At 44.5% G+C, this 26287-nt stretch overlaps 1 protein-coding gene across 1 annotated transcript in view; it reads left to right on the top strand.

The window, feature by feature from the left end:
- Nucleotides 1-16297: 16297 nt before the first annotated feature.
- LOC309563872 (uncharacterized protein) overlaps nucleotides 16298-26287 on the top strand; it is a gene marked incomplete at its 3' end in the record, with an annotated part of 52917 nt that continues 42927 nt past the window's right edge. The window contains exon 1 of the mRNA XM_082268508.1: nucleotides 16298-16578. Coding sequence (XP_082124634.1) covers nucleotides 16300-16578 — 279 coding nt within the window. The 5' untranslated portion in view covers nucleotides 16298-16299. The remainder of the gene's footprint in view (nucleotides 16579-26287) is intronic.

Here is a 26287-nt window from a genome sequence, read left to right as displayed (position 1 = left end):
CTCACTGGCCTAATTCAAGTTCCCGACCTGGCCAGCAGGGGGAAGTTGGGGGGAGCTGGGACAGCTCGGTCGGAGCTACCTGTCAAAAGAGAGTCTCCAGTGGGGCATGGAACTGGCCTCTGCTCAGACACAGTTTACACCATCCATGCTGGGGGGAGGGGAGGCCTGCGCTCTGTCCTTGTCTTCATCCTGCACTCAGTAAGCCAGCAGTGGGGACATTTTGCTTCTCTTCACCAAGAATCCTTTAGGCATGTCTGTGGCAGAAGTAGTGCAGCCTTTTTATGAGGCATCAGAGCGGCCGGGGGGGGGGGAATTGCCCCCCTGCCCCCTGGCCAAGTCCTCCTCTAATACTGCAGCTTACAAGTCCTTGGATGTGGTGGCCGCATTCCTTTTCTTTTTCAACCTTTTTTCCTTTACGTATATCTAAAGGCAAAACTTTTTATGCCATTTTTGTCTCATTAGGGAATTTACCTTAATTTCCTCTGCTGTAGACTCAACATTAAATTGGAGGACATTGCTCCATATTAACAGTTAGACAGTTCTCTTAGACAGTTGTCAAAGAAGGAAGTGTCTATAGTGGCAGCTCAACATTTTGGATTTTCCCTCACTTTAGTTCCAAGCAAGGGAGGACTGGGCCAGGGGGCAGGGGGGCAATTGCCCCCTGGGCCTCTCTGATGCCCCATCAAAAGGCTGCACCACTTCTTACACAGACATGCCTAAAGGATTCCTGAGTGTGGGTTGAAGACAAGGACAAAGCGCAGGCCTTCACCCCAGCATGGATGGTGTAAACTGTGTCTGAGCAGAAGTCGGTACCATGCCCCACTGGAGACTCCTCTGCCCTGGCTAGCCCCGACCGAGCTGTCCCAGCTACCCCCAACCTCCCCCTGCTGGCCAGGTCGGAAACCCAGATTCAGCCGCTAAGTAGAGAGTATCTGGAGCAGGGCTTCAGCTTGGAATGGGGGTCAGGAGGATGAGTTAAAGGGGGGGAAAGGGAGAGTAGAAGGGGGGCCAAGTTGCTGCACCATGAGGCTCTGGTCTGTACTTGCCCCCTGGTCTGAAAGTTGCCAGTCTGCCCCTGGTTCCAAGTGACCCCGGTGATCAGGAGTCAGACAATTAGAGAAAGTTAATCTAATAAAACTTGGAAGTTTTTCCTTTAGTGATACTTTAGTTGCACTTTGTGACTCTGCCAGTAACATATTTCCTGTTCAAGAGTGCCAGCGTTCACTCACCCTTCAATATTAGGACAGCAGAAAGATAGGACTATGGAACCCCACCCCTCTATTCTTTGTGACATTCTTTGTGACATAGAGATGCCCAGTTCTGTAGTCCATGGAGAACCAAAGACAGTGTAATTGAGAACTTTCATTTCAAATAGGCCAATTTAAAGCAGGTCAATCATATAGCTAATATATTTTGAGCTCGTGTACATGGGCACTATTGGGCATACAATGTAAACTTCTGGTTTATTTCAGGGCCTGGGACCAGTGACGGTTCGAAAAAAATTTTTTATGGGGGGTGCTGTGTTGGAGCTGGGAGTAAAGAAGGAGCTAAATCTGTGTTCCGCCTGCCATGCTTTTGTAGGCATGGCCAAAAAGTGGGGGTGTCCAAAGGTGAGCATAACTAAAAGGCATTTTTTTTTTTTTTTTTACAGTCTATGGCCTGTTGTGTGTCAACTTTCCCCCTTTATATAGAGAATATAACCCCCAGAAAGTTTAAGGGCCAGCAATGATAACACCCAGCATATGTCAGGGCAGAAATAACCCCCAGCATGGCTTAATAATTAACCCCCAGTACGGAACACAAATAAACACGCAGAACAGCACAATACCTAACCCTCAGCATGGCACAATAATTAACCACCAACATGGCAAAATAATTAACCACCAGCACGACACAATAACTAACCACCAGCATGGCACAATAACTAACCACCAGCATGGCACAATAACTAACCACCAGCATTGTAACTGGTAATGAAAATTGTGTGCTTAGGCTATAAGGGAAAGCAGCCCTGTGTCCACCGTTGTGAGTGCATGCCAGGGAGGGAGCTTATCTCGGCTCCAAGCAACTATTGAGCAAGGGATGGATCCCATGAAGCCGTATATCTATGCAAAGCCACTGGTATAGAAATGAATGGTAGTCTGAGCCTGGACTCCCACCAGACCACGCCCCCTGACCTGGCCATTCATTCCTATAAAAGTGGGTTTGCATTGATGTGCGGCTTCATGGGATCCATCCCTTGCTCAATAACCACCAGCATCCATAATAATAAACTCCCGACACGCCACAATAATTAACCCCCAACAGTGTACAATATGTAACCCTTTAGCATGGCACAACAATAAACCTCCAACATGGCACAACAATAAACCTCCAACATGGCACAGTATCTCCCAACACTGCACAGTAATACACCCCCAGAAATGCATACTGTTAACCCCCAGAACTATACAAAAAGGACCCCAAATATTGCATGCTAATTAACCCAAGGAGTATAGCAGTCAGTATGCTCCTTCATTGTGAAACATACAACATAATGTATAGCATGAAGAGATCAGCACTATGTAGCGTATAATGTGTGGTGGCCAGGACTGTGTACAATAATACTTGCACTGGCATTCAGTGTGCCCCCTGTACAATGGTGGTCAGGGTGCCCCCCATATACTGGTGATTAGGGTGCCCCTTTACAATGATGGTCAATTGTCCCTGTACAATAGTGATCAGTATGCCCCCACTTTTACTGGTGGTCAGGGTGCCCCTGTACAGTGGTGATCAGGGTGCCCCTAAACAATCATGGTCAGTGTGTCCCTGTACAATGGTGATCAGTATGCCCCCCCCCCTTTTACTGGTGGTCAGGGTGCCCCTGTACAGTGGTGATCAGGGTGCCCCTGAACAATGATGGTCAGTGTGTCCCTGTACAATAGTGATCAGTATGCCCCCACTTTTACTGGTGGTCAGGGTGCCCTTCTACAGTGGTGATCAGGGTGCCCCTTTACAATGATGGTCAGTATGTCCCTGTACAATGGTGATCAGTATGCCGCCCCCCCCTTTTACTGGTGGTCAGGGTGTCCCTGTACAGTGGTGGGCAGTGTGCCCCCTGTTCAATGGTGATCAGGGTGCCCCCGCTTTTACTGGTTGTCAAGGAGCCCCTGTACAGTGGTGGTCAGTGTTCCCCCTGTACAATGGTCAAGGATTGTGGGGTATGGTACCTCTTGGAACCACAATCGAGTAGGTACTGTTTTTGAGAGCCGTACCGTTCGGTTCCATGCAGTGGAAAAGCGCCGCCGTACCGTACCGTACCGAACCGTTCCGACACCATACCATGCCGTACCAGTAGTGGAAAAGCACAAAAGCGTGCCGAACCGTTCGGTTCCATGCAGTGGAAAAGTGCCATTAGAGACATTTTAGATGCCTAGAGTAATTTTGTTGCATTTGACACTTAGGAGGAGTATCACAAAAGCTGGAGCACTTAGAATCTGGTGAGACTAGGCATGGTAGCCACCCAATGACTAAAGTTAGCCTTCACTTTGTTCAATTAAGTTTTATGGTTCAATCATTTTTATTGAAGTTACATAAAAAACACAACTTTTGACATACAAGGGTTGCGGACGCAGCCGTTAGAATACGGTAGTCAAGCACCGCCTGGATTAAAAGACAACATAATCCCGACCCAACTTGGGAAACAGCCTATTTCAATTAAGCTTTGACCAAAAAAAAAAAAAAAACCCTGGAAGCTGATTGGTTTCTATGCAGATTTGCATGCTCCTGTTTTAATAAATCTCCCCCTTAGAGTCTGCTATACAAGGGAATGGCTGGAGAAGGCCATATTCTGGTAAGCATTGATGGTTCTTTGCATCAGCATTTACCCATGCATGTGCTTCTGACATATTTCCCAAAGGTGGAAATTAGCATTTTGAAATCATTCATGTGCATTGACTCTAAAACTCATTTTGATAGTTAGCTCTTCCTTCTACTTTAAAGCGGAGTTCCAGCTACAAAAAGTGTAGCTGTTGAAACCCACACTCACCTGTCCCATGATCCAGCAATGGGGCAGCTCGAACACTCAGTTCTTTCCCCTCGCCTCTCCCCGGCACCTGCATCACAAGTGTGGGCACCGGCTGTGACAATTTGCGGGTGCAGCTGCAACTCCTCAATGGCCGGGCAATCCTCTGGGATCTGTGACATGCCGCCCATCAGTGCCCATCATTGCCCATCCGTGCCATCCATTAGTGCCAATCAGGGCAGCCTATCAGTGCCCATCACTGCCGCCTACCAGGGCCACCTATCAGTGACCATTAGTGCTGCCTATCAGAGTTATTAGAGTTATTTTGTCCAAAATGTTTACAGCCTGATAGTAAAATGCACAATATAGTTATATAAAGTAAGCACACCCTATGTTCAAACTACGTTGTGTAATATTCCCTGTATCATGATGGTCATGAACCCAGTGAATGATTTAATGGTGTAAAAGATAAATAACTTGAATAAATGTGAAGCACAATGACACTCCAGAGTTGTTACAGTATATCTTAAAATTAGTGCAGCACTGCAAGATTATTTCCATTAAAATTTTTATTATTGAACTTCATTAAAACTTACAAAACATTTCAAAAGCATAGAAAGAAACACCATATATCATTTTCCAAAAGATTTACAAAATTTTGCCTTACGGTACATTTCTTCCTTTTTTTTTTTTTCCAATCCAAAATATCACACATGTGTATTACAATGTGAAAATGCTCTCTGACTTCTAACCACCCACAAAAGAGTCCACTTAATAGTGAAACAATTTGAAACTTGTGCTCCAAAATAGTGAGGCGATCCACTCCAATTCCACTCATATGCTTTATCACACTGTGGGCATAGGCTCTTCTGGTGTTGACCCATGTATATTATAGATCAAATAAAGCCCTCCCCTTTTAAGAGCCTAAATCATTGTTTTCCACCCTTCAGTACTCTGGACTTCTACTTTCCTCTGGTGCTGCTTTACACCGTATGGGATAAATCAGCAGCTTTCCCCCTTTAACCTCCCTGGTGGTATTCCCGAGTGTGGCTCGGGGTTAATATACAGTGCCAAAAACGGTAACCCCCGAGCCACACTCGGAATTACCCCACAGTCAAACTTACCTTCCACTGCGATCCCCCGCCGTCCTCCCCCGCCATCCTCCAGCCATCTTTCTGCTGTCCTCCCACTGTGTGCTCAGCCAATGCCTGCACCTTCTTTCGGCTCCCTTCCATGGGAGCACCGCGACGGGTGGAACCGGCGGGAGATTTAAAAAAATAAAATAAAACAAATGACATGATACAGTGTAATCTGTTAGGATTACAACTTTTTATCATGCCAGTCTACCTGGTGCCTGACCACTTTTTGGATTGCACGATGACGTCAATGGCTTCGCCCTTGCGCGTTACGTCACAATCACGTGACTTCTTCAGAGGATTCTCTTTCCCTAGAAAGATGTATGAAGTTCCCTGCTTGACTTTCCTCAACATGAGCTACACTTTAATTCAATTATAATAAAGGTAAAGCCTTTTTTAAGGACAATAAAAAATTTAACTGGAGCTTTGCATAGAAACCAATCATCTTCCATGTTTTATTGACAAAGCCTAATTAAACAAGCTGAGGTTAGAAGTTGATTGGCTACCATGCACAGCTGCACCAAATTTTTCACATTCCAGCTTTATGAAATTAAGCCTTGTGTACCATAAATCATTGCAAATCATTAGTAAAGTTGGCCATACATTTTTCAATTATCTTCTATAGTTTTCCTTTAGATTTACCAAAACCATATAATATGAGGTCAAACCTAAACACTTTCAATTCACATGCAATCAGGCAGGCCCTTGAACTACAAAGTTAAAGGTAAATCTAAAGGAAATCGAATAAGAAAATTGTATACTGTATGGCCAGCCTAAGGCCTCCTCTGGAATATGCAGTTCAGTTTTGGGCACCAGTTCTCAAAAAGGATATCGGGGAACTGGAGAAAGTGCAGAGAAGGGCAACCAAACTGATAAGAGGCGTGGAGGAGCTCAGCTATGAGGAAAGATTAGAGGAACTGAATTTATTCTCTCTTGAGAAGAGGAGATTATACATGTTGATCATATCCCCCTTAAATACATAAGGGGTTCATATAGTGAACTTGGTGTGGAGTTACTCACTTTAAGGTCAACACAGAGGACAAGGGGACACTCTTTACATCTAGAGGAAAGCAGATTTTGTCTACAAATATGGAAAGGTAAGTCGCCCTGCACCGACTTGCACAGACTTCACATAATGGAAGTCAATGCAAGTCGTTCCGACTTCTGTCAAAAGTAGTACAGGAACTATTTTCTAAGTCGGAGCAACTTGAGTCGCTCCTATTAGAACGCTTCCCATAGCACTGAATGGACCGCGACTTGTCAGGCTGACAAGTCGCCTGACAAGTCGCGGTAGTGTGAACTGGGACTAAGAGCTGTGAAAATGTGGAATAGACTCCCTCCAGAGGTGGTTCTGGCTAGCTCACTAGATTGCTTTAAAAAAGCCCTGGGTTCTTTCCTAGGTGTACATAATATAACTGGGTACTAATATTTATAGGTACATTTGATCCAGGGAATATCCGATTGCCTCTTGGGGGATCAGGAAGGATTTTTTTCCCCCTGCTGGAGCAAATTGGATCATGCTTTGCTGGGGTTTCTCACCTTCCTCTGGATCAACTGTGGGTATAGGATTGCGTTTATGGAATGCATGACTGTTTTTTTTTTTGGGTTGAATCAGATGGACTTGTGTCTTTTTAAAACCTGACTAACTATGTAACAATGTTTTATTTTTATTTCAAATGAAATACTTTTTTACCCTTTACATCTCAATGCCGCTGAACTCCATTGATGGTTGCACTGCATTCTTGAGCTTGGGTTTTCTTATGGTGACAACAGTGGATCATGCCTGTTTAATGTGTGTTGAAATGGCCACATGTAATCTCCATTGGAGGGCTATATGGCAGTAGTAGTAGTAGTAGTATCATAATTGTGAGAGAGGGACGCAACATTGTCACCAAACTCCAGGGACTGAACAAGGGCCCTCATGGCAGGTTCTCCAGATATTTTTTTAATAAAAGCTTCAAACTAAACAATATTTAAAAACTTACTTGAAATACCATTATCATGTTTTAACCACTTTACCACCGCCCACAGTAATATTACTGCGGCAGAGTGGCTCGTTATCGTCTGACGACGTAGGACTACGTCGTCAGACACTCCCCCTTCTGGGCGGCGCTTGCGCGCCGCCGGAGGCTCGCCCCCGCTGTTTTCATTCACAGCGGGAGTCGGGCCAGGGGAGGAGCAGCGGCGATCGCCGCTGCTCTGCCCCGATCGTCGGGGATCTAGTGTGGAAATCCGCCCGCTTGTGTTAACACAAGCGGGCGGATCTCCATAGTGACAGGGAGTGACAGATCGGACTGTTCAGCATAGCTGGACATCCGATCTGTCCATGACTCACTCAGTCACCTCCCCCCCCACACGTTAGTAAGCACCAGGCATACATTAACCCCTCCCTCTCCAATAAAATTAACCCCTTCCCTGCCAGTGTCATTTTTACAGTAACAGTGCATATATATAGCACTGATTACTGCAGTAATGTCACTGGTACCCCCAAAAGTGTCAAAAATGTCAGTCAAGGGTCCGATCTGTCCGCCGCAATGTCTCAGTCCCGCAAAAAAAATCGCAGATCGCCGCCATTACGCGTTAAAAAAAAACCACCAAAAATGACAGAAATCTTTCCCTTTGTTAGTAAACGCAATAACTTTTGCGCAAACCAATCAAAATACGCTTATTGCGATTTTTTTTACCAAACATAGGTAGCAGAAAACAAATTGGCCAAAAATTGGTTTTTACATCTTTTTTGGGGGGAATTTCATATAAAAAAATGTTACAAATATTGTTATTTTTTCAAAATAAACGCTCTTTTTTTGTTTATAGCGCAAAAAGTAAAAATCGCACAGGTGATCAAATACCACCAAAAGAAAGCTCTGTTTGTGGGAAAAAAAGGACGTAAATTTCGTTTGGGTACGGCGTCGCACGACCGCGCAATTGTCAGTTGAAGTCACACAGCGCCGAATCGCAAAAAGTGGCCTGGACGGAAGACAGCAAAATCCTCCGGTGGTAAAGTGGTTAAAGATGTTGGCAATTAGCAAAAGTGAACAATCACATCCAGCAATTGTTATTAAAAAAAAACAGTACATCAGCAATAAAATTGCAGATTAGTGATGGACGAACATCGGCGGGGGCGGTTCGCGAACGGCAGCCGCAAATTTTCTCAAAAGTCAGCGAACCGCGAGTTCGCGGCGGGCCCCATTGACTTTAATGGGAGGAGAACTTTAAAAACCTTTAGGTCATATTTGCAGCCACAAAAGACGTACTAGCTGTGCACAAATAGTCCCAGCAAATGGACAATTTTATAACAGAAGTATTGCAATTGAAAAAGTTGCCCTAAAATTTTTTATTTTTTTTTTTACAGCAAAAATTTTTTTTTTTTTATAAATCAGCCAGAACTGACAGCAGCCGGTAAATACATTGTCAAATACATATAGGGTCCATTCACACATCTGTAAAATGGTGGCATCTTTACAGACCCATTGATTTTTAATTCCAGTCTTAAAAATTAGGCATTCACAGGATAAAGAAGTAAGTGTCGGCCATTCCAGGCCCTAAAAATTAGCCCACATGCGTTTACCTGACAGCTAAGAATGTAGTATTCTGTGGCTTAAGGTTCATTAGGCATTCACAGCATACAGAAGTAAGTGTTGGCCTGTATAGGCCCCAAAAATTAGCCCACATAAAGGGGCACTCTGACGGGGACACACTGGATATAAAGGGGCACTCTGACAGGGACACACTGTCAGCCTGTGTCCCCCCTCATCCAGTCTGAATTCCCCTGTCATTCAGCCCATGTCACTGCTGTCATGCAGCCCGTGTCCCCTGCCGTCATTCAGCCTGTGTCCGTGCCCCCATCAGAGTCCTCCTTTACATCCAGTGTGTCCCTGTCAGAGTCCCTCCTTTACATCCATGTCCCCATCAGAGTGCGTCTTTACATCCAGTGTGTCCCCGTCAGAGAGCCCCTTTACATCCAGTGTGTCCCCATCAGAGTGCCCCTTTATGTGTCCCGCTCAGAGTTCCCCTTTATTATTCCAGTCAGAGTGCCCCTTTAATATTGCGGTCAGAGTGCCCCTTTAATATTGCGGTCAGAGTGCCCCTTTAATATTGCGGTCAGAGTTCCCCTTTAATATTGCGGTCAAAGTGCCCCTTTAATATTGCGATCAGAGTTCCCCTTTAACCACTTAAGCCCCGGAGGATTTGGCTGCTAAACGACCAGGGGGTATTTTGCGATTCGGCACTGCGTGACTTTAACGGACAATTGCGCAGTCGTGCGACGCTGTACCTAAACAAATTTGGCGTCCTTTTTTTCCCACAAACAGAGCTTTCTTTTGGCGGTATTTGATCACCTGTGCGATTTTTTGATCACGCGCTATAAACAAAAAAAGAGCGTCAATTTTGCAAAAATAACAATATTTTTCCCTTTTTTTTATATGAAATCCCCCTTAAAAAAAAATGTAAAAATCAAAATTTTTTAACATTTTCGGCCAATTTGTTTTATGCTACCTATGTTTGGTAAAAAAAAATCGCAAAAAGCGTATTTTGATTGGTTTGCGCAAAAGTTATTGCGTTTACTGACTAAGGGAAAGATTTTTGTCATTTTTGTTGTTTTTTTTTTTAACGCGTAATGGCGGCGATCTGCGATTTTTTTTGCGGTACTGCGACATTGCGGCGGACAGATCGGACCCTTGACTGACATTTTTGACACTTTTGGGGTTACCAGTGACATTTCTACAGTAATCAGTGCTATATATATGCACTGTTACTGTAAAAATACACTGGTAGTGAAGGGGTTAACTTTATTTGAGAGGGAGGGGCTGTGTGTATCCCTAGGGGCGTGATTCTTACTGTGATTGGCTGTGGCTTCAGCTGTATGCAGAGTGATCAACGGATCTACATAGTAGATCCATATGATCAGCTCTCATACAGAGGGGAGAATGACAGGCAGCTTGTTTACACAAGCTGCCTGACTTTCTCCCTCTCCCCCGCCGATCGCAGAGTGGCCGGCGGACATCGGGTCCGCCGGTCACACGCGCGGGGGGGTCCGTGACCACGCGGGAGCTGGAGCGCGCCTCCGGCGGCGCACGCTCGCTCCCTAGACCCTCACAAGCTAGTGACGTAGCCCTACGTCACTTTGCCTGTGAGGGGCTGACCGCCGATGTAGATCGGCGTGCGGCGGTCGGCAAGTGGTTAATATTGCGGTCAAAGTGCCCCTTTAATATTGCGATCAGAGTGCCCCTTTAATATTGCGGTCAGAGCTGCAGCAACGCTCAGTCACCACATCTGTCACAATGCTGCACAGAGCACAATAATATTACAAATCCACTATAATATGCTTTCTACAGAGTATATTATACTGTGGATTACTCCCCTCCCCCCTATATAGTGCACTGCACAGCAAAACCAAAAAAATTGCAGCCCTTTAAGTGACTTTTGTGGACATTAGCAGAACAATTTGTGTCACTGCAAATACCGATTTCTAACTGCCCATAAAGCACAGACTGGATACCTGTCCCTATACTGAGGAGAGACTGGACCTATACCGAAATACCAGCCCTTAAAAGGACTTTTGTGGACATTAACAGAGCGATTTGTGTGACTGCTGCCAATCTCTAACTGCCCCTAAAGCACCGACTGGATACCTGCCCCTAACCTGAGAAGATACTAGTAGCCCTATACCGAAATACCAGCCCTGAAAAGAACTTTTGTGGATCTTCACAGAGCGATTTGTGTCTGGCAATCTCTCCCTCATGAGCACAGGCAACCTCTCCCTACGCTGACAAAATGCGGAATGTGAAATGGCCGACAGCTCAGGTCTATTTATAGGGTAGGGGGTATGTTCATGTGCTAAAATGTTTTAATTGGCTGTCCTGTTCCACCTGACGGCTGTGTCATGGGTCAAAGTTCTTCTGAATGAAAAATAAAATGGTGGCGCAGACATATTCGCGAACATCGGCAAAAGTCCAACTTTTTGCGAATTTGCGAACAAGCAAAATTTGCTGCGAACCGACCGCCGGGCGAACCGCAAGGCCATCTCTATTGCAGATGGGAATTGCAAAGGGATTCAGTGATTGCAGAGGCAGACAATGCTTTCCTGCCTATTGAAAATACTAGTTCCCTGGCTCTCAAGCTCGAATAGTGGCTTCAGTACTTTATAAGTCATTGACCCAGAGCTAGCTTATAGGTAGAAGTTGTGATCTCCTTCTGTTAGCCCTGATCTTCATGCTTGCTTTAGGTCAGAACACACATTTTAGAAGACATAGACAGCCAAGAAATTAACATTTCAGAAGGAGAACAATGGCCTCACCTGAGTTTTTCTTAGGTTCCATACAACTGTTATTTGTATCATTTGCATGCTAGCCCCTCGTTTCACAATCCTTAGTTCTATTTTTGACAGTGACATATAGGAACGTGAAATTCCGGTTTGGGCATCTGACTTCTATTTTCTGTTTGTAATATCGCATTTTCTTCTCAGTCGTTGTGACGCAGGAGAGGCTCTGTGTGTTTGTTCTTTACATAGCTCTGTGTCACAGTTATCTTTCTGTGTACATATATCAGCAATATTTCCTAAGGGCCACTTAGATCACTATTGTATAAAACTGGAAGGACTAGAAATTCACCTGGGAAAGCATAGCTTCTAGCTGTCCCTCGTTTGGGAAATTCCCCATTTTGAACCAGATCCCTTTGTCCAGCATTCCTGCTCAGTTGGCCCTTTTTTGGTCAGATGTGTAGAAAATGTACTATGTACCTGCCAAAAGTGTTAAACCACACTAAACCTTTTATCTAACCTATAAATTATTGTGTGTCACACTAAACCTTTGATCTAACCTATAAATTATTGTGTGTCAGCCTTTTAGCTAAGATTAATTGTAGTATCTATTGGCACTTTTCCACTGCAAGTACCGGCTCGGCTCCACTCGGCCCTGCTTGGCTCTGTTTGGTTTTCCACTGCATGGTACCGCATGGTACGGTGTTGGAAAGGTTCGGTACGGTTTGGTACGGTTTGCTTTTCCACTAAAGTAAAGTGGGTGGGATAACAACGATTCTCTGACCAATCAGTTGCTAGTAGTGACAAACAGTCAAGGCTGCATGCAAAGGATTGTGGGATATGGTACCGGTACGGCCCTCTTGGAACCACAACTGAGGTGGTACTGTTTAAGCGAGCCATATCGTTCTGTTCCATGTAGTGGAAAAGCGCCGCCGCACAGTACCGTACCGAACCGTTCCAACATCGTACCATGCGGTACCATGCAGTGGAAAAGTGCAAAAGCGAGCCGAACCGTTTGGTTCCATGCAGTGGAAAAGCGCCATTAGTTTCTCAATTTACAGGAACTGGTTTGTAGGCAGGTGCAATTTACTTTCTCCACTGCAGGTGGCGCTTAACTGAAGTGGCATAGCTAGGGGAGGGAAAGTTAGGGAAACATGGTTCCTCTATGGTTTCCAGGGTCACTGGGGAAGCTTCAAACACAAAGTGATGACCGCACACTGATGTAAGTGAACATGTGAAGTTTATTCACCACTGTGGATCCAAAACTGGAAATCAAAACATCACAAATAAGGACAAAAAAGGACTTTTGTCCATGTCCGTGATGTTTTGATGTCCAGTTTCGGATCTACAGTGGTGAATAAACTTCACATGTTCACTTCCATTAGTGTGCGGTCATCACTTTGTGTTTGAAGATACTGCTGGAGACTACAGATCTGACCTGCACCTGATTATAGATCCTCACCTGAGTGGCTCATCTGCATTTGTCTCAGTCACTGGGGAAGCTATGAGATTAAATGCTGCCGCCCCAAGTGACTCTAGCTGCCATCTTGGGTGCATGTAGAGCCTATTTAAGGACCTTGATTCCAGCCTTGGCACGCATCTTGCGTGTGGGTAGTAAAGGGACAGGTAATTTGTCTGACAGGGACAGTGATTAGTGGCAGGGAGAGGTTCCAGAGTAGGTAAAGAACAGGGACACGCCATCCTTCTGGAAACCTCCCCATTTGGGCTCTGATTGGCCAGGCCACATTCCTCCCCTCAAGACAGACATTGTCGGCATATCCAAAACCTGCTCTGCTACACATTGCTGTCTACTGTGAGTGTTCACTGTTGGGTGCCTTCCCGCCAGGCTTTTTGTGAATTACTGGATTCTGCCTAATACAAGTTCTGTTCTCTGTAACCAAACTCTGTGTGTTTACTGTTGCCACACCATGCTTCTCCTCCCCACAAATTCCCTTTCCCAGTTGGGGGTGCTGTTTAGTAATTCCCAATGTAATGAGGTGGGCATGGTGGGAAGGATCCTTTTATTTCTGGGACGATTGATGACTGGGTTACCAGGATTGTCCCTTGTCATAGGCAAGGCTCTCAGTACTGATGTCTATCTTATGTGGACGGCACTGCATTTGTCTGACCAGTGGCAACTCACTGTGTTTTTAGTATGGTACCATAGTCACATCACTCTTGCATGCTTTTTTCTACACCCGCCTTCTGGGCTGGGCCTTTTTTCTGGGACAGTAGGAATTTTTATATTGGCTGGAAGGCATTGTTTTGCACTTATTTATTTTTGCACTTTTTGTGTAGCACTTACTTACTCCCGCCTAGAAGGGTGAAGGTCCCTGGACTTGCCCTGAAAGTGTTGGGTGGGCACATGGCCTTATTGAGTTTTCACCCTCCAATGGGGTTTCCCTTTGGGAGAGCCCCACCTGGTGCTTGGGTGGACCATGCTTTGGCAGGTCCCCTGAAGTATGGGGTCCACTTAATTTTGGCCGGGGGGACCACTAGTACCCCAGTCCCTGTCCAGAGTTTTGGACAGGGACTGGGGTCACCCCCCTGACTGTGCCGCTATGTTCATGTTCTCTCTGTGCCCCCTGTGCTGCTGGGACTTATGGAGTTTTGTGATTCTGCAAAGTGTGCGCTTCTGCTCCATCCTACAACTCTACATGCAGAGCACTGCACACAGAGGGACACAGAGCTACTGTCAATCATAGCTGTGGAGGAGAAGGAGAGGTGTGGCTTTTGTGTGCCACCCTCATGCTGGCTGCCTAAATGAGCGTGGTAAAATACAATCTTTGTACCCACATAAAAAAACATTATTTTGTAGCCCAAGCAAGAGTCTCACAGACACATGTAAAACTCAGCACAATGGATCATATTTAAAAAAAGAATGTGCCTACAGCATTTTTGCTGCATTTAACACACACTTAAGGTAGGTTAAAAAAAAACACACTCTAGGTGCCATGCAATTTTTTTTTTTTTTTTAAGGAGGAAGTGTTTTTTTTCCACATCACTGATATTTGTTAAATGTTTGTCAAATACACCATAAATGGAAGCGCACAGACTTGAATAGAAGGAGTTGACTTCCTTCAACTCCTTCCAAACTCAACATGTAGCCTAATTTTTTAAGTAATACAATCAGCTCTGTGGGCTGTCCATATTATTGATTTCAGGTGGCTTTACTAGGCTTTTGAGGAGCACTAAAAACATGCTTCAAACGCCTGCTTCTAATGCCAGAGTGAACCGGGCCCAGGGCCGTTTGAAGGAATTTGGGTGCCCCAAGCAAAATGGACATGGAGGCCCCCCCCGCACACACGCAAAGCCTACAGGAACCACAGCATAGACATGCAGTTTAACATCCCCCACATCCTTGTCCAGACTCCATCTAGATTTACTTTTCAAGAACGTAGAGAATAATTTCTCAGGGTCCACTTCTAAACTTGTGTCTAAGGTGGGACAGACTGATAAGTGAGGGAGAGACTGTCCAACAGTCCTGCTAAATTCTGGCAAATGCAATGTTATGCGACAATGCGAGAAGGACTGACAGATTTGGGGCAGTGAGGGAGGGAAAGCAGTAATTGAGGCGGGCACTGATAGTAATGGAGGGCTATGAAGGAGGGCAGTAGAAGGCAAGGCAGACTGGTATCCACTAAGATCTCTGATCATCTTATACAGCTTTATATTTTTCATTAAACTTCAGTGACCCCTATACAACAAATTGCCAGATATTATCGCCCCTCCTGTTCCCCCACCCACCATGTACCCTAGATGATACCAGGGGGACTTTTTTCTTATGCTATGGGACTATCCAGCTGTCTGTTAACATGTAGGTATTGTTCCCAATTGGTCCAATTTTTGCACAAAAAAATGGAGTGACAGACTGTCAGTGTGATCATACCTGTCGCTGGCCTGGTCCGGTCCACGTGTGTGAGGAGGATGTGATGACTCGTGGTGTGTCTCTCTCTGGCGAAGTTCGCGGGCCTGGTGGGGTGGCGCTACTCCCGTGTACTTTAGGCCGCCTAGGCTGGGGCGGGGCTGGTGCACACTGCGTAGATGCACGCTGCTGCCGCGCACTCTCCCCCTAGCGAGCCGGCGCCGCGTGACGTCATGCCGCTCCTCCACTGTGCGCCCGCCCGCCGGCCTGTCACAAGCCACCCTTGTGTTGTGAGGCAGGCCTGTGTGTGGGAGGCGCGGCCGCGGCATTTGTGTTTTGGGTTTTTGGGATAATGTCAGTCTGTGTCTTGGGGCCCCAGGCCAGCTCGGGGCCCCAAGAAATAGCTTGTTTTGCCTGCCTTGACACGACGGGCCTGACCGGGCCTTAAGCAGACAGACAGCTTTTTGTAGACTAAGCTCTGTTAATTTTTTTAGATAACACAGAAAGCATGCAGAGGTCGCAGGACAGGACAGATCTCCATGGGAAGCCTGGAGAATGCAGATGGAGAATTTAGTAGCATAATTGGGATAGGGGGACAGAACATTGTCACCAAATACTACAAAGAAGCTGAATGGACACCATGTGGCAGTGGGATTTTATTGATATCCTGGGACAATTCTACAAGATCTAAAGTTACATAGTTAGTCTGGTTATAAAAAAGTCCATCCAGTTTAACCAATGACTAGTTGGGGTCTGTGCTAATGTTCACCTTAAGATAGACAGATGCTAGCCATGTCTCTTTCGTGCTCATACATTCTTTCGTATCAGTATAAACATGATATCCTAGGCACCTAAAGTTAATATTTATCTTGCCAAGATTACATTTTCTTATGGTCAGATCATGCCCACATTTCCAACTGTCATTTACGTTTTTTGGCCAGCGGAACACATAAACAAAAATATGCCTGTGCTTTACCTAAATTACTACCTACAACCTAATGCAATGTTTTTGATTATTTCCATGTCTATTCCAGATTCCATGATGTCAGATCCTGAGGGCAACATCAATCCTCCCAGCTATGAGGCTACAATGAACAACAGTGAAACCACAGCTCCGATGTCTGATGTGCCTTTAACAAACATCCTCACGAATGACAGTCCTCTACCCCCTGCATATTATCCCCCTAACCCAGACGTGACCTGTAGTCCCTACTGTGTCATCCCACCGTGGAGTGTGGACAACATTACACCCCAGAATCCAGACCCATCTCCACCATTTTACAAGGCATTTCTGAGGGGTAAACCCAAAGCACTTGGAGTAAGTATTTGCAAAATAAGTTATACGCATAAGAGCAGAAGCTCCATCAAGACAAGGGCCTAGATACAGAAAAAATGCACCTGTTTTTATAATATTCATTGCTAAAGCCTCTGGGCCTGGAGCTTTGTGAAGGGGGAGGCTAGAGATGACTTTATGGATCTCTTCTTCCGAAAACAGACAGCATAGCTCTTCCAGTTCATCTGGGGCAACAGTGGGAAGGTAAATGGAGTCTAGGAATTGCCGAATTTAGTTGGCACGGGAAGTAGAGTCCATAGGGGATGCATTTAAATTATATAGTGTGGAGTAGAATTCGCTAAAACAGTTAGCAATGTCTTTGGGGTTGCTAATTAGTTGACCATGGATTGTCTTCAAATTGGCTATTCTGGAGAGTGCATTTTTGTGTTTAAGCTGTTTGGCTAATTCAGCTCCTGGTTTATTGCTGTAGGCATACCCATTGAGGCGTAGTCGCCTGATATGAAAATCTAATTTTTTTTGTAAATGCACCCGTAGTTCCTTTCTAAGATGATGGAGTTCAGTTAGATTCGTCATTGGGATTGGACTTTTTGCTCTGTTCCATTGTCCTGAGTTTATTAAGAAGTCTGGAAGTGATCTCGGCTCGTAGTCTTTTCTCATGACCACCAATGTTGTTAAAGAAGCCTCTCATGTAGAATTTATGAGCATTCCAAAGTGCACAATCATCTAGGACGGGGTCAGTGTTCGTTTGAAAAGAACTCGAAATCTTGGATTTGATCTGTTTTTGGTAGCGTGGGTGATTCAGGAGGGAGGTATTAAAACGCCATAGAGTGGTGGGTTTCAGAGTAGGGCTAGTAGATAGCTTAATGGTCACTAGGGCGTGATCTGACCATGTAATAATGCCAATGTTGGCAGCGGTGATGAGTTGTAGAGTAGATTTGTAGGCCAAGAACATATCAATCCTAGAACAGGACTTTTGTGCATTTGAGAAGAAGGTGTAGTCCTTCTCTGAACCATGAAGGCACTGCCATGGGACATATAGTTCTTCAGTTTAAATAATAGAGGCTAGGGCAGTGGGTTGTTTTCTGCTCACGTTCGAAGAGTCTAGTTTGGGATCTGCAGTATCATTAAAATCACCGCAGATAATTATGCGGTCTTCGGGGAAGTTACATAATTTCCTAATACGGATCTGTAGAATTGCTTTTGATGTGTGTTGGGGGCATATATGTTAGCTATCACCAGTATGGTGTCATTAAAGGTTTCTGATAGGATGAGGTATCTGCCAGCCGGATCAACCTCAAACTGGTGGATTTGGAGGGATTTTACCGCTATCATCACTCCTTTTGTTTTTGTTTTTTAATTGAATTTTTATTGAGTTTTGCATGAGAAAATAACAGTAACTCCTTTTGGGTTTTTTTAACAGCATTAGCGAAAAACAGATGCGGAAACCTTTTGTGATAGCATTTTATGTTGTGCAAAATGGGTTTCCTGCAATCACTTCTTTCTATAGCCTAGATCCTTTAAATGGGCTGTTAAGCCCCTTAGCGTTAATGGTTGTGATGACTAGGGCCATAGTAGGTCACAGTTGGTAGCGTGAGCACTGGCTTTAGAAGGACTATTGCCGACAATAGAATAGTTTTAGGTACACAGACTGAATACTCGCACTTATTGTATCAGTGATAATAAGTCCCCGTTCACACTGGGGCGACCTGTGAGGCGACCTGGTCGCCTCACAGGTCGCCGTAGGTCGCCTTCCATAAGGAAGCTGCGGACCGGTTCTAATAGGAGCGAGACAAGTCGCTCCGACTTAGAAAAAGGGTCCGGAGCTTCTTTGGGGCGACCCGGAGCGACCGTCATAGACTTCAATGTTATGAAGTCCGTGCCGGCCGCTCCGAGGTCGCAGTGCGCTGCTCACACCGCGACCTCGGAGGTCGCCCCGGGAAGTCGGATCGCCCCATTGTGAACGGGGCCTTACAAGAACAACAAGTAACATATACACACTGTTTTTAATCTAAAAGCAGCAAAAAAACAATAAAAAATGGAAAAAAAAAAAAAAACAAGTTTGTGTGCTTGGCACACAAACTAACCGGGGTGTGTCAGAACAGCCAGTGAGTCACACTCCTTGGGTGTAATAAACAATTGAAGAAGAAAAAGAAGATACCGTATTTTCCGGCGTATAAGACGACCCCCCTAATTTTCAAGTTAAAACATAGGTTTTGGGCTATACTCGCCACCATATAAGACTACCCCCCTTCCGAAGCAAGGCAACACCATTGAAAAAAATCAGATTTCTCATAGATCTCAAAGGTACCCTAGTACGGTAATACATGTATTCTCTCATAATATCTCCAAGGTACCCTAGGTATTACCAGTAGATGTAATCTCAAGACGCTGGCTGTGCAGCCATCCTGTACCGGTATACCGTATGTACTGTAGCTTCGGGTACATACAGCATACCGCGCTGAGCCAATCACAGTGAGCGATGTATTCTATTATTGAATGCAAAGCCTGCTCAGATTGGCAGAGTCAGAGAGGCAGGCTGATTGGCTCAGCGCGGTACATGGTATGTAGCCGAAGCTACGGTACATACGGTATACCGGTACAGGATTTCCACACAGCCAGCATCTTGAGATATTACATCTACCGGTAATACTTATACTTAGGTTACCTTGGAGATATTATACTCGGCGTATAAGACGACCCCCCATTTTTGGGGGATTTTTTTGAGGTTCAAAAGTAGTCTTATACGCCAGAAAATAATACAGTTTTATACCCTTACTACTTTAGTGCAGATAAACTGATTGGGGGTGGAGGTCTTGTAGGATATTCTATATGCCAGCATTATTCCATGGTTCTGAGATGTGAGGTGGTGGTTTAGATCCATCTGGGGCAGACGGGGGGGTTGCAAAAAGTCCCCAATTGTGTAATCGCTTCATACCTTCCTCTGGGGAGGTGATAGGGACCATTTGGTTTTGAAAGGTTACAAGTAATTAGGTTGACAACCCCCCAGGAGTATGGATTGTTGCGATCTCTAAGGACTGATGTGACCAAAGCAAATTCCTTGTGAGAGTTTGCTGCTGACCTTTGCTGCTGAATCTTGGAAGAGTGACATAGAAGCGTATGGTGCCGGGAGCGTTTGCGCATCTCTAGCAGCTTTGAGGAGTCTGTCCTTAATATGAAAAAAATGTATGTGAGCCATTACATCCCGCGGGACCATGTTAGGCAAGTGTTTAATGATCCTGTGTGCTCTGTCACTCGGGATGTCTCTGGGAGTAAGATCTGGGAGAAATTTGAGGAACATCTGATGAAGATATGGTACCAGCTCTTTGTTTTTTACAGTTTCGGGAATGCCCCGGAATTTAATGTTGTTGCGCCGAGAACGGTCTTCTAAGTCGGCGATTTTGAGCTGTAGCTTGCGGATCTCTTCCGCATTAATATCTTGAGCATCTAACATTTCATTGTAGGCTGTGGCAACTTCCCTCAGTTGTTCCTCTACATGCTCTATGCGCTCTTCTATGTAGTCTAGCCTGGTGGCAAGGTGTGAGATAGAGGAGCGTAGTTCTTTTTGTAGCCCTGATTAAGGGAAGCAGCATGGGTTTTAATATGGTTTAAGGGGCAGGAGCATCTGAGGCAGGAAAAGCAGCCAGTGCCTCATATTTGTCAGTGTCCCTGTCTGCCAGCGGTTTTAAGATGGCGGCTCCATGCAGGCTTATTGGTAGACTGGATAGGAGACAGTGCAGCCCTCTTTCCTCTGTCAGCCTCTTGTCCTAGTGTGGATGGGGACTCGGAGGAAGATTCCTCCATGTCTGACAGCTGTTCCCGTGCCTCCGCTGCTTGAGGCTCTGGTGGGGTGTGTGGGCATGAGTCCTCTCCGGCACCATGCTGAGCTGCTGTGCTTGTTGGCGGCATTAAGAACTCTGTTAAATGGCATAGACCCTGTGACATCTGCTTCCTCTGGGTCATCGCCAGTAGGTTCCTGTGGCTTTTCCCCTCTGCCAGGAGGTTTTGTTGGCAGGTATAGCTGTTGATGGCCTCTGTAGATACCCAAGAGAGTAAGGAGGAGAGGAATCAAGCGGCCATCTCGCTCAGTGGCTTGGACACGCCCCCCAGGTCACCTGTGTTTATAATGCAATAAAAAAAAAGGGTAGGGAAGAAAGACATTTTTGTTTGGTTGTGCTGATGCTTTTGAATTGGATCTCAAGTTCACACTTTATTTTTTTTCTTCGATAGCATTGAAATAGGAAACAACCTTCGGTAGCATTGAAATAGGAAACAACCTGTTTTTTCTTCTTTGCTGCAGGGAATTTCCCAACGTGGAATTCAGACAGCAGTTATATCTGAAATACATTTTAACTCTTCCTCATGCTACGGAAATAAGGAAGTAAGTTCTTGCTGTCTATGTTCCAGCTGGAGAGATTCTGCTCACTTCATGTTCAGATGACCACGCAAGAAATCGTTCCCCACTCTGTCTCCAAAACAAATTTTAGCTACAATTCACTGGTCTACACCTTGATTTTAACCACTTGCCGACCGCCGCAGTATATAGTCGTGCGGCGGTCGGCAAGTGGTTAAAGTCAAGGTGCGGACAAGTGAATTGTAGCTAAAATTTGTCAGCCCCCTACAGGCAAAGTAACGTATGGGTACGTCGCTCGCCCACGAGCCTGTAGGGGGCGAGAGCGTGCCGCCAGCGGCACGCTACCGCCAGCGGCACGCTACCGCCCCCACTCGTTCCCTGCCTAGCCCGCGCGTGTGACCGGCGGCTCCGATGTCCGCTGGTCACTCGCGATCTCCCTCAAGAGAAGGAGAAAGACAGATGGCTAATGTAAACACAGCCGTCTGTCATTCTCCCTGAAGTAATGACAGAGGCTATGCGATCCTGCTATGTAGGATCATATGTCTCTGTGATGATCTAACAAGCCACGCCCCCTGACAGTTAGAATCACGCCCCTAGGGACACACTTAACCCCTTGATCACCAATAAAGTTAGCCCCCTTCCCTGTCAGTGTAATTTTGACAGTAACAGTGCATATTTATAGCACTGATTACTGTAGTAATGTCACTGGTACTCCCAAAAGTGTCAAAAATGTCAGTTAGGGGTCCGATCTGTCCGCCGCAATGTCGCAGTCCCGCAAAAAAAATCGCAGATCGCCGCCATTACTAGTTAAAAAAAAAAAACAATAATAATGACATAAATCTTTCCCGTAGTTAGTAAACGCAATAACTTTTGCGCAAACCAATCAAAATACGCTTATTGCGATTTTTTTTTTTTTTTACCAAAAATATGTAGCAGAAAACAAATTGGCCTAAAATGTTTAAAAATTTTGATTTTTACATTTTTTTTTTTTGAGAATTTCATATAAAAAAATTTGAAAAATATTGTTATTTTTTCAAAATTGTCGCCATTTTTTGGTTTATAGCGCAAAAAATAAAAATCGCACAGGTGATCAAATACCACCAAAAGAAAGCTCTATTTGTGGGGAAAAAAAGGAGGTCAAATTCATTTGGATACAGCGTCGCACGACCGCGCAATAGTTTGTTAAAGTCACGCAGTGCCGAATCGCAAAATAGGGCCTGGTCTTTAAGCAGCCAAATCTTCCGGGGCTTAAGTGGTTAAGCACTGTCTCTTTTGTAGATGTATCTCCTAGAATCGTGGCACTACCCCAAATTAGCTCTTTATAATAGTCAGGCTAGAGATACAGACTCATGTGCTCAGATAGCCCCAGTACTCAGGCAATGAAACATACAATATAAGAGAAAACAAAAACTGGCACCGCAATGTTTCAACAATAGCATATACAATGTTATGCTATCCATTAAATGGAATCAATACCTGTAATTATTGTTTACTGTTAATAATTACAGGTATCGATTCCATTTAATGGATAGATGTAATAAAATCTTATATGTTTTACTGTTGAGATATCGTGCTGCTGGATTGTTTTTCTCTTATATTGGTCTTTTGTAGATGTGTATTATCATGGTAGCACTAGAGGGTGAAGTTGTGGGAGAATATGCTGTTGGTACCAGGTAACATAAACTAAAAGCAAAGCTAAAATAAGCATTTTATGTTTATTTGAATATGATGCAGTTGTTTCTTTTACAATATCTAGGCCAGGGGTGTGAAACTCAATTTCATCTTGGGTTTTTATTTTTTCTGCTATAAACAAAAAAAGTCAGACAATTTTGAAAACAAAGAAATAATATTTTTTACTTTCTGCCATAACACATATCCAGAAAAAAAAAAAAAATAATGAATTTCTTCATAAATGTAGATCAATATGTATTCTGTTACATAGTTTGGCAAAAAAAAATCCCAACAAGCGTATATTGATTGGTTTGCGTCTACAAACTATGGAATATATACTTTTATTTATTTTATTTTTTTATACTAGTAATTAGTGACTTCTAGCGGGTCAGTCTGACACTTTGTGGGAACCATTGGCACTAATACATTGATCAGTGCTAAAAATATGCACTGTCACTGTACTAGGGACATTGGCCTGGGAAGAGATTAAACATTTATGGCGATCAAAGGGTTAAATGTGTGCCTAACCAGTGTTTTTGTGTACTATGTGTGGTGCTTTCACTTAGGGATGTGATGAATTGTATTCCCTGCATTGCAGAGAAACAAAACCCATCACATCCCCACTGACAGGACTGAGCTCTGCATTGTTTACATATGCAGAGCTCTATTCAGCCTCTCTTCTTGATGATCAGCGGGGGCCAGCAGTCATGCATTCTCCAGCACCCACTGATCGGCTTCTGCTGCGACTAATTAGATCAGGCACTGATGTTGGACGAGAAGGTATTGAGACGCCTGCCTTTACACGCACATGAAGTTTAATGGCATCCCCAGTCTTGGTCCGTAGGGTTCAATATTGAGTTGGCCCACCCTTTGCAACTATAACTGCTTCAACTCTTCTGGGAAGGCTGTCCACAAGGTTTAGGAGTGTGTCTATGGGAATGTTTGACCATTCTTCCAGAAGAGCATTTGTTGGCCAAGAAGGCCTGGCTCGCAGTTTTTGCTCTAATACATCCCAAAGGTGTTCTATTGGGTTGTGCAGGCCAGTCAAGTTCCTCTACCCTAAACTCGCTCATCTATGTCTTTATGGACCTTGCTTTGTGCACTGGTCCAAATCATATGTTGGAGGGGGGATTATGGTGTGGGGTGGTCTTTCAGGGGTTGGGCTTGGCCCCATGGTTCCAGTGAAGGGAACACTTAAGGCGTCAGCATACCAAGACATTTTGGATAATTTCATGTTTTCAACTTTGTGAGAACAGTTTGGTGGATGGCTCCTTCCTGTTCCAACATGACTGCGCACCAGTGCACAAAGCAAGGTCCATAAAGACATGAATGAGTGAGTTTGGGGTGGAGGAACTTGACTGGCCTGCACAGAGTCCTGACCTCAACCCGACAGAACACCTTTAAGATGAATTAGAGCGGAGATTGTGAGCCAGGCTTTCTCTCCAACATCAGTGCCTGGCCTCACAATTGCGCTTCTAGAAAAATGGTCAAACATTCCCATAGACACACTCCTAAACCTTGTGGACAGCCTTCCCAGAAGAGTTGAAGCTGTTATAGCTGCAAAGGGTGGGCCAACTCAATATTGAACCCTACAGACTAAGACTGGGATGCCATTAAACTTCATGTGCGTGTAAAGGCAGGCGTCCCAATACTTCTGGTAATATAATGTATATAAGGCATTTCATCTAGTTCTGTGCCCATGTACTCTCTTTTGGTTTGCAGCTGTGGCCCATAGCTTTCTCTGTTTACATCCAGAGCTAAGCAGACTTGTATAAAGTACTCGAAATTTCTACTTGAGTAAAAGTACAAGTGCTCGATCAAAAAATTACTTGAGTAGAAGTGGAAGTGCTCGCAGAAAAAGTTACTTAAGTAGAAGTACTAAAGTATTCAACATTTTTTTTACTTAAGTATTGCAAGTAGTTTTTTCAAAAAATTTGCTACTTAAGTACTAAAAGTAAAAAGTACCAGTAGTTTTGAAAAAAAAATTCTACTCAAGTACTGAAAGTAGAAGTACAAGTACTGTGTTATGTAGTTATTAAAGAAAGAAGTCAAAAGTTTGAACATCATATTGTTTTTATTATTTCAAATGATTTATTCAAATGATTAACCTGTGTTTGTTAGTAGTTTCTTGATGCACTTTAAGCGCTGTAGCACCATTTATTTGTTTGTTTCATATTTTCTTTTTATTGGAAAGATTTGGTATAGCAGCTTTTATTATACACAGCCTTTATTTTCGTATGCGCTGATTTACAAATGACATTATACACATTTTTTTGAGCTTTATGCAACCTGCCATCTACTGTTCTGGCACTGGTAATTTTTTTAAAAGTAACGAGTAACTATGCAGCACAAAAAAAAAATACTTGAGTAGAAGTATCGAAATCATCGAAAAAATGTAGTGAAGTAAAAGTAGAAGTAGGAGAAAAAAATTCTACTCTAGGAAAGTACAGATACCGCCTTTCGGTACTTAAGTACAGTACTTAAGTAGTTCTACTTCGTTACTATACATCTCTGGAGCTAAGATGCCTCAATGGTTTACATTTATGTCAATAGGCACATTGTTTTCCTGCATTTGGAAGGCAGGTCGGTAAAATCCAGTTGACTTTAACCGGCTAACCACTTCTGGACCGCCCGCCGCAGTTATAAGTCGGTACTTTGATGTTAAATACTGGGGTTATGGCAGCAGATAGCTGCCATAACCTCTGTATTTTTTTTACTGGGTGGGTGGTCCTCTTTCTCATAAAAGTGGTCCCAGCGGCCGATTTGCGGCGGGAGAGGTGCCCACCCCTCTCCCGTCGCTTCCCGGTCGTTTTTACCGGAGCCGTCGGTAGCCGGGAAAACGATTCGGTCTGCTGGAGTCCTAGGCAGGAAGCTGAATGAGGGCAAGCTGGCCCCCACTCAACTCTAGGACCTTGGATGACCGGAGAGACGTCACACATCGCTTCCTCCCAACGGCCTTAAAGGGCCCTTTTTTTTCACGATGAAAAAAATTCCTTTTTTTTCTTTTTTTAGTGTTGATGTGAGATGTGAGGTCTTTCTGCCCCCAGATCTTACATTAACCATTTCAATACCGGGCACTTTCACCCCCTTCCTGCCCAGGCCAATTTTCAGCTTTTAGCGTTGTTGCAATTTGAATGACAATTGCGCGGTCATGCAACACTGTACCTAAACCAAATTTATGTATTTTTTTCGCCACAAATAGAGCTTTCTTTTAGTGGTATTTGATCACCGCAAGGTTTTTTTTTGTACACAAATAAAAAAAAAAGTTTTTTTTGTTTATGTTATAACATTTTGTAAATAGATACGTTTTTTTCTGCACTGATGAGCACTGATGGGGTGGCACTGATGAGGTGGCACCGATAGGCAGCACTGATGGGCACTGATATGTGGCACTGATAGGTAGCATTGATATGCAGCATTGGTGGGCACTGATAGGGGGCACTGATAGGCGGCACTGATGGGCACTGATGAACACTGATAGGTGGCACTGATGGGCACTGATAGGCGGCACTAATGGGCACTGATAGGCATTGATAGGTGGCACTGATGGGCACTGATAGGCTGCACTGATGGGCACTGATGGGCGGCACTGGTGGGCAATAATGGGCACTGGTGGGTGGCACTGATAGATTGCAATGATGGGCACTTGTGAGCGGCACTGATAGATGGCACTCATGGGCAGCTCTGATGGTGAGGGCAATGAAATGATCC

Source organism: Pelophylax lessonae (assembly GCF_965119305.1).
Source record: "Pelophylax lessonae genome assembly, chromosome: 9".
Classification (NCBI taxonomy): domain Eukaryota; kingdom Metazoa; phylum Chordata; class Amphibia; order Anura; family Ranidae; genus Pelophylax; species Pelophylax lessonae.
Note: the sequence above shows the minus strand (reverse complement) of the source record. Positions and strands in the feature narration are given on the sequence as shown.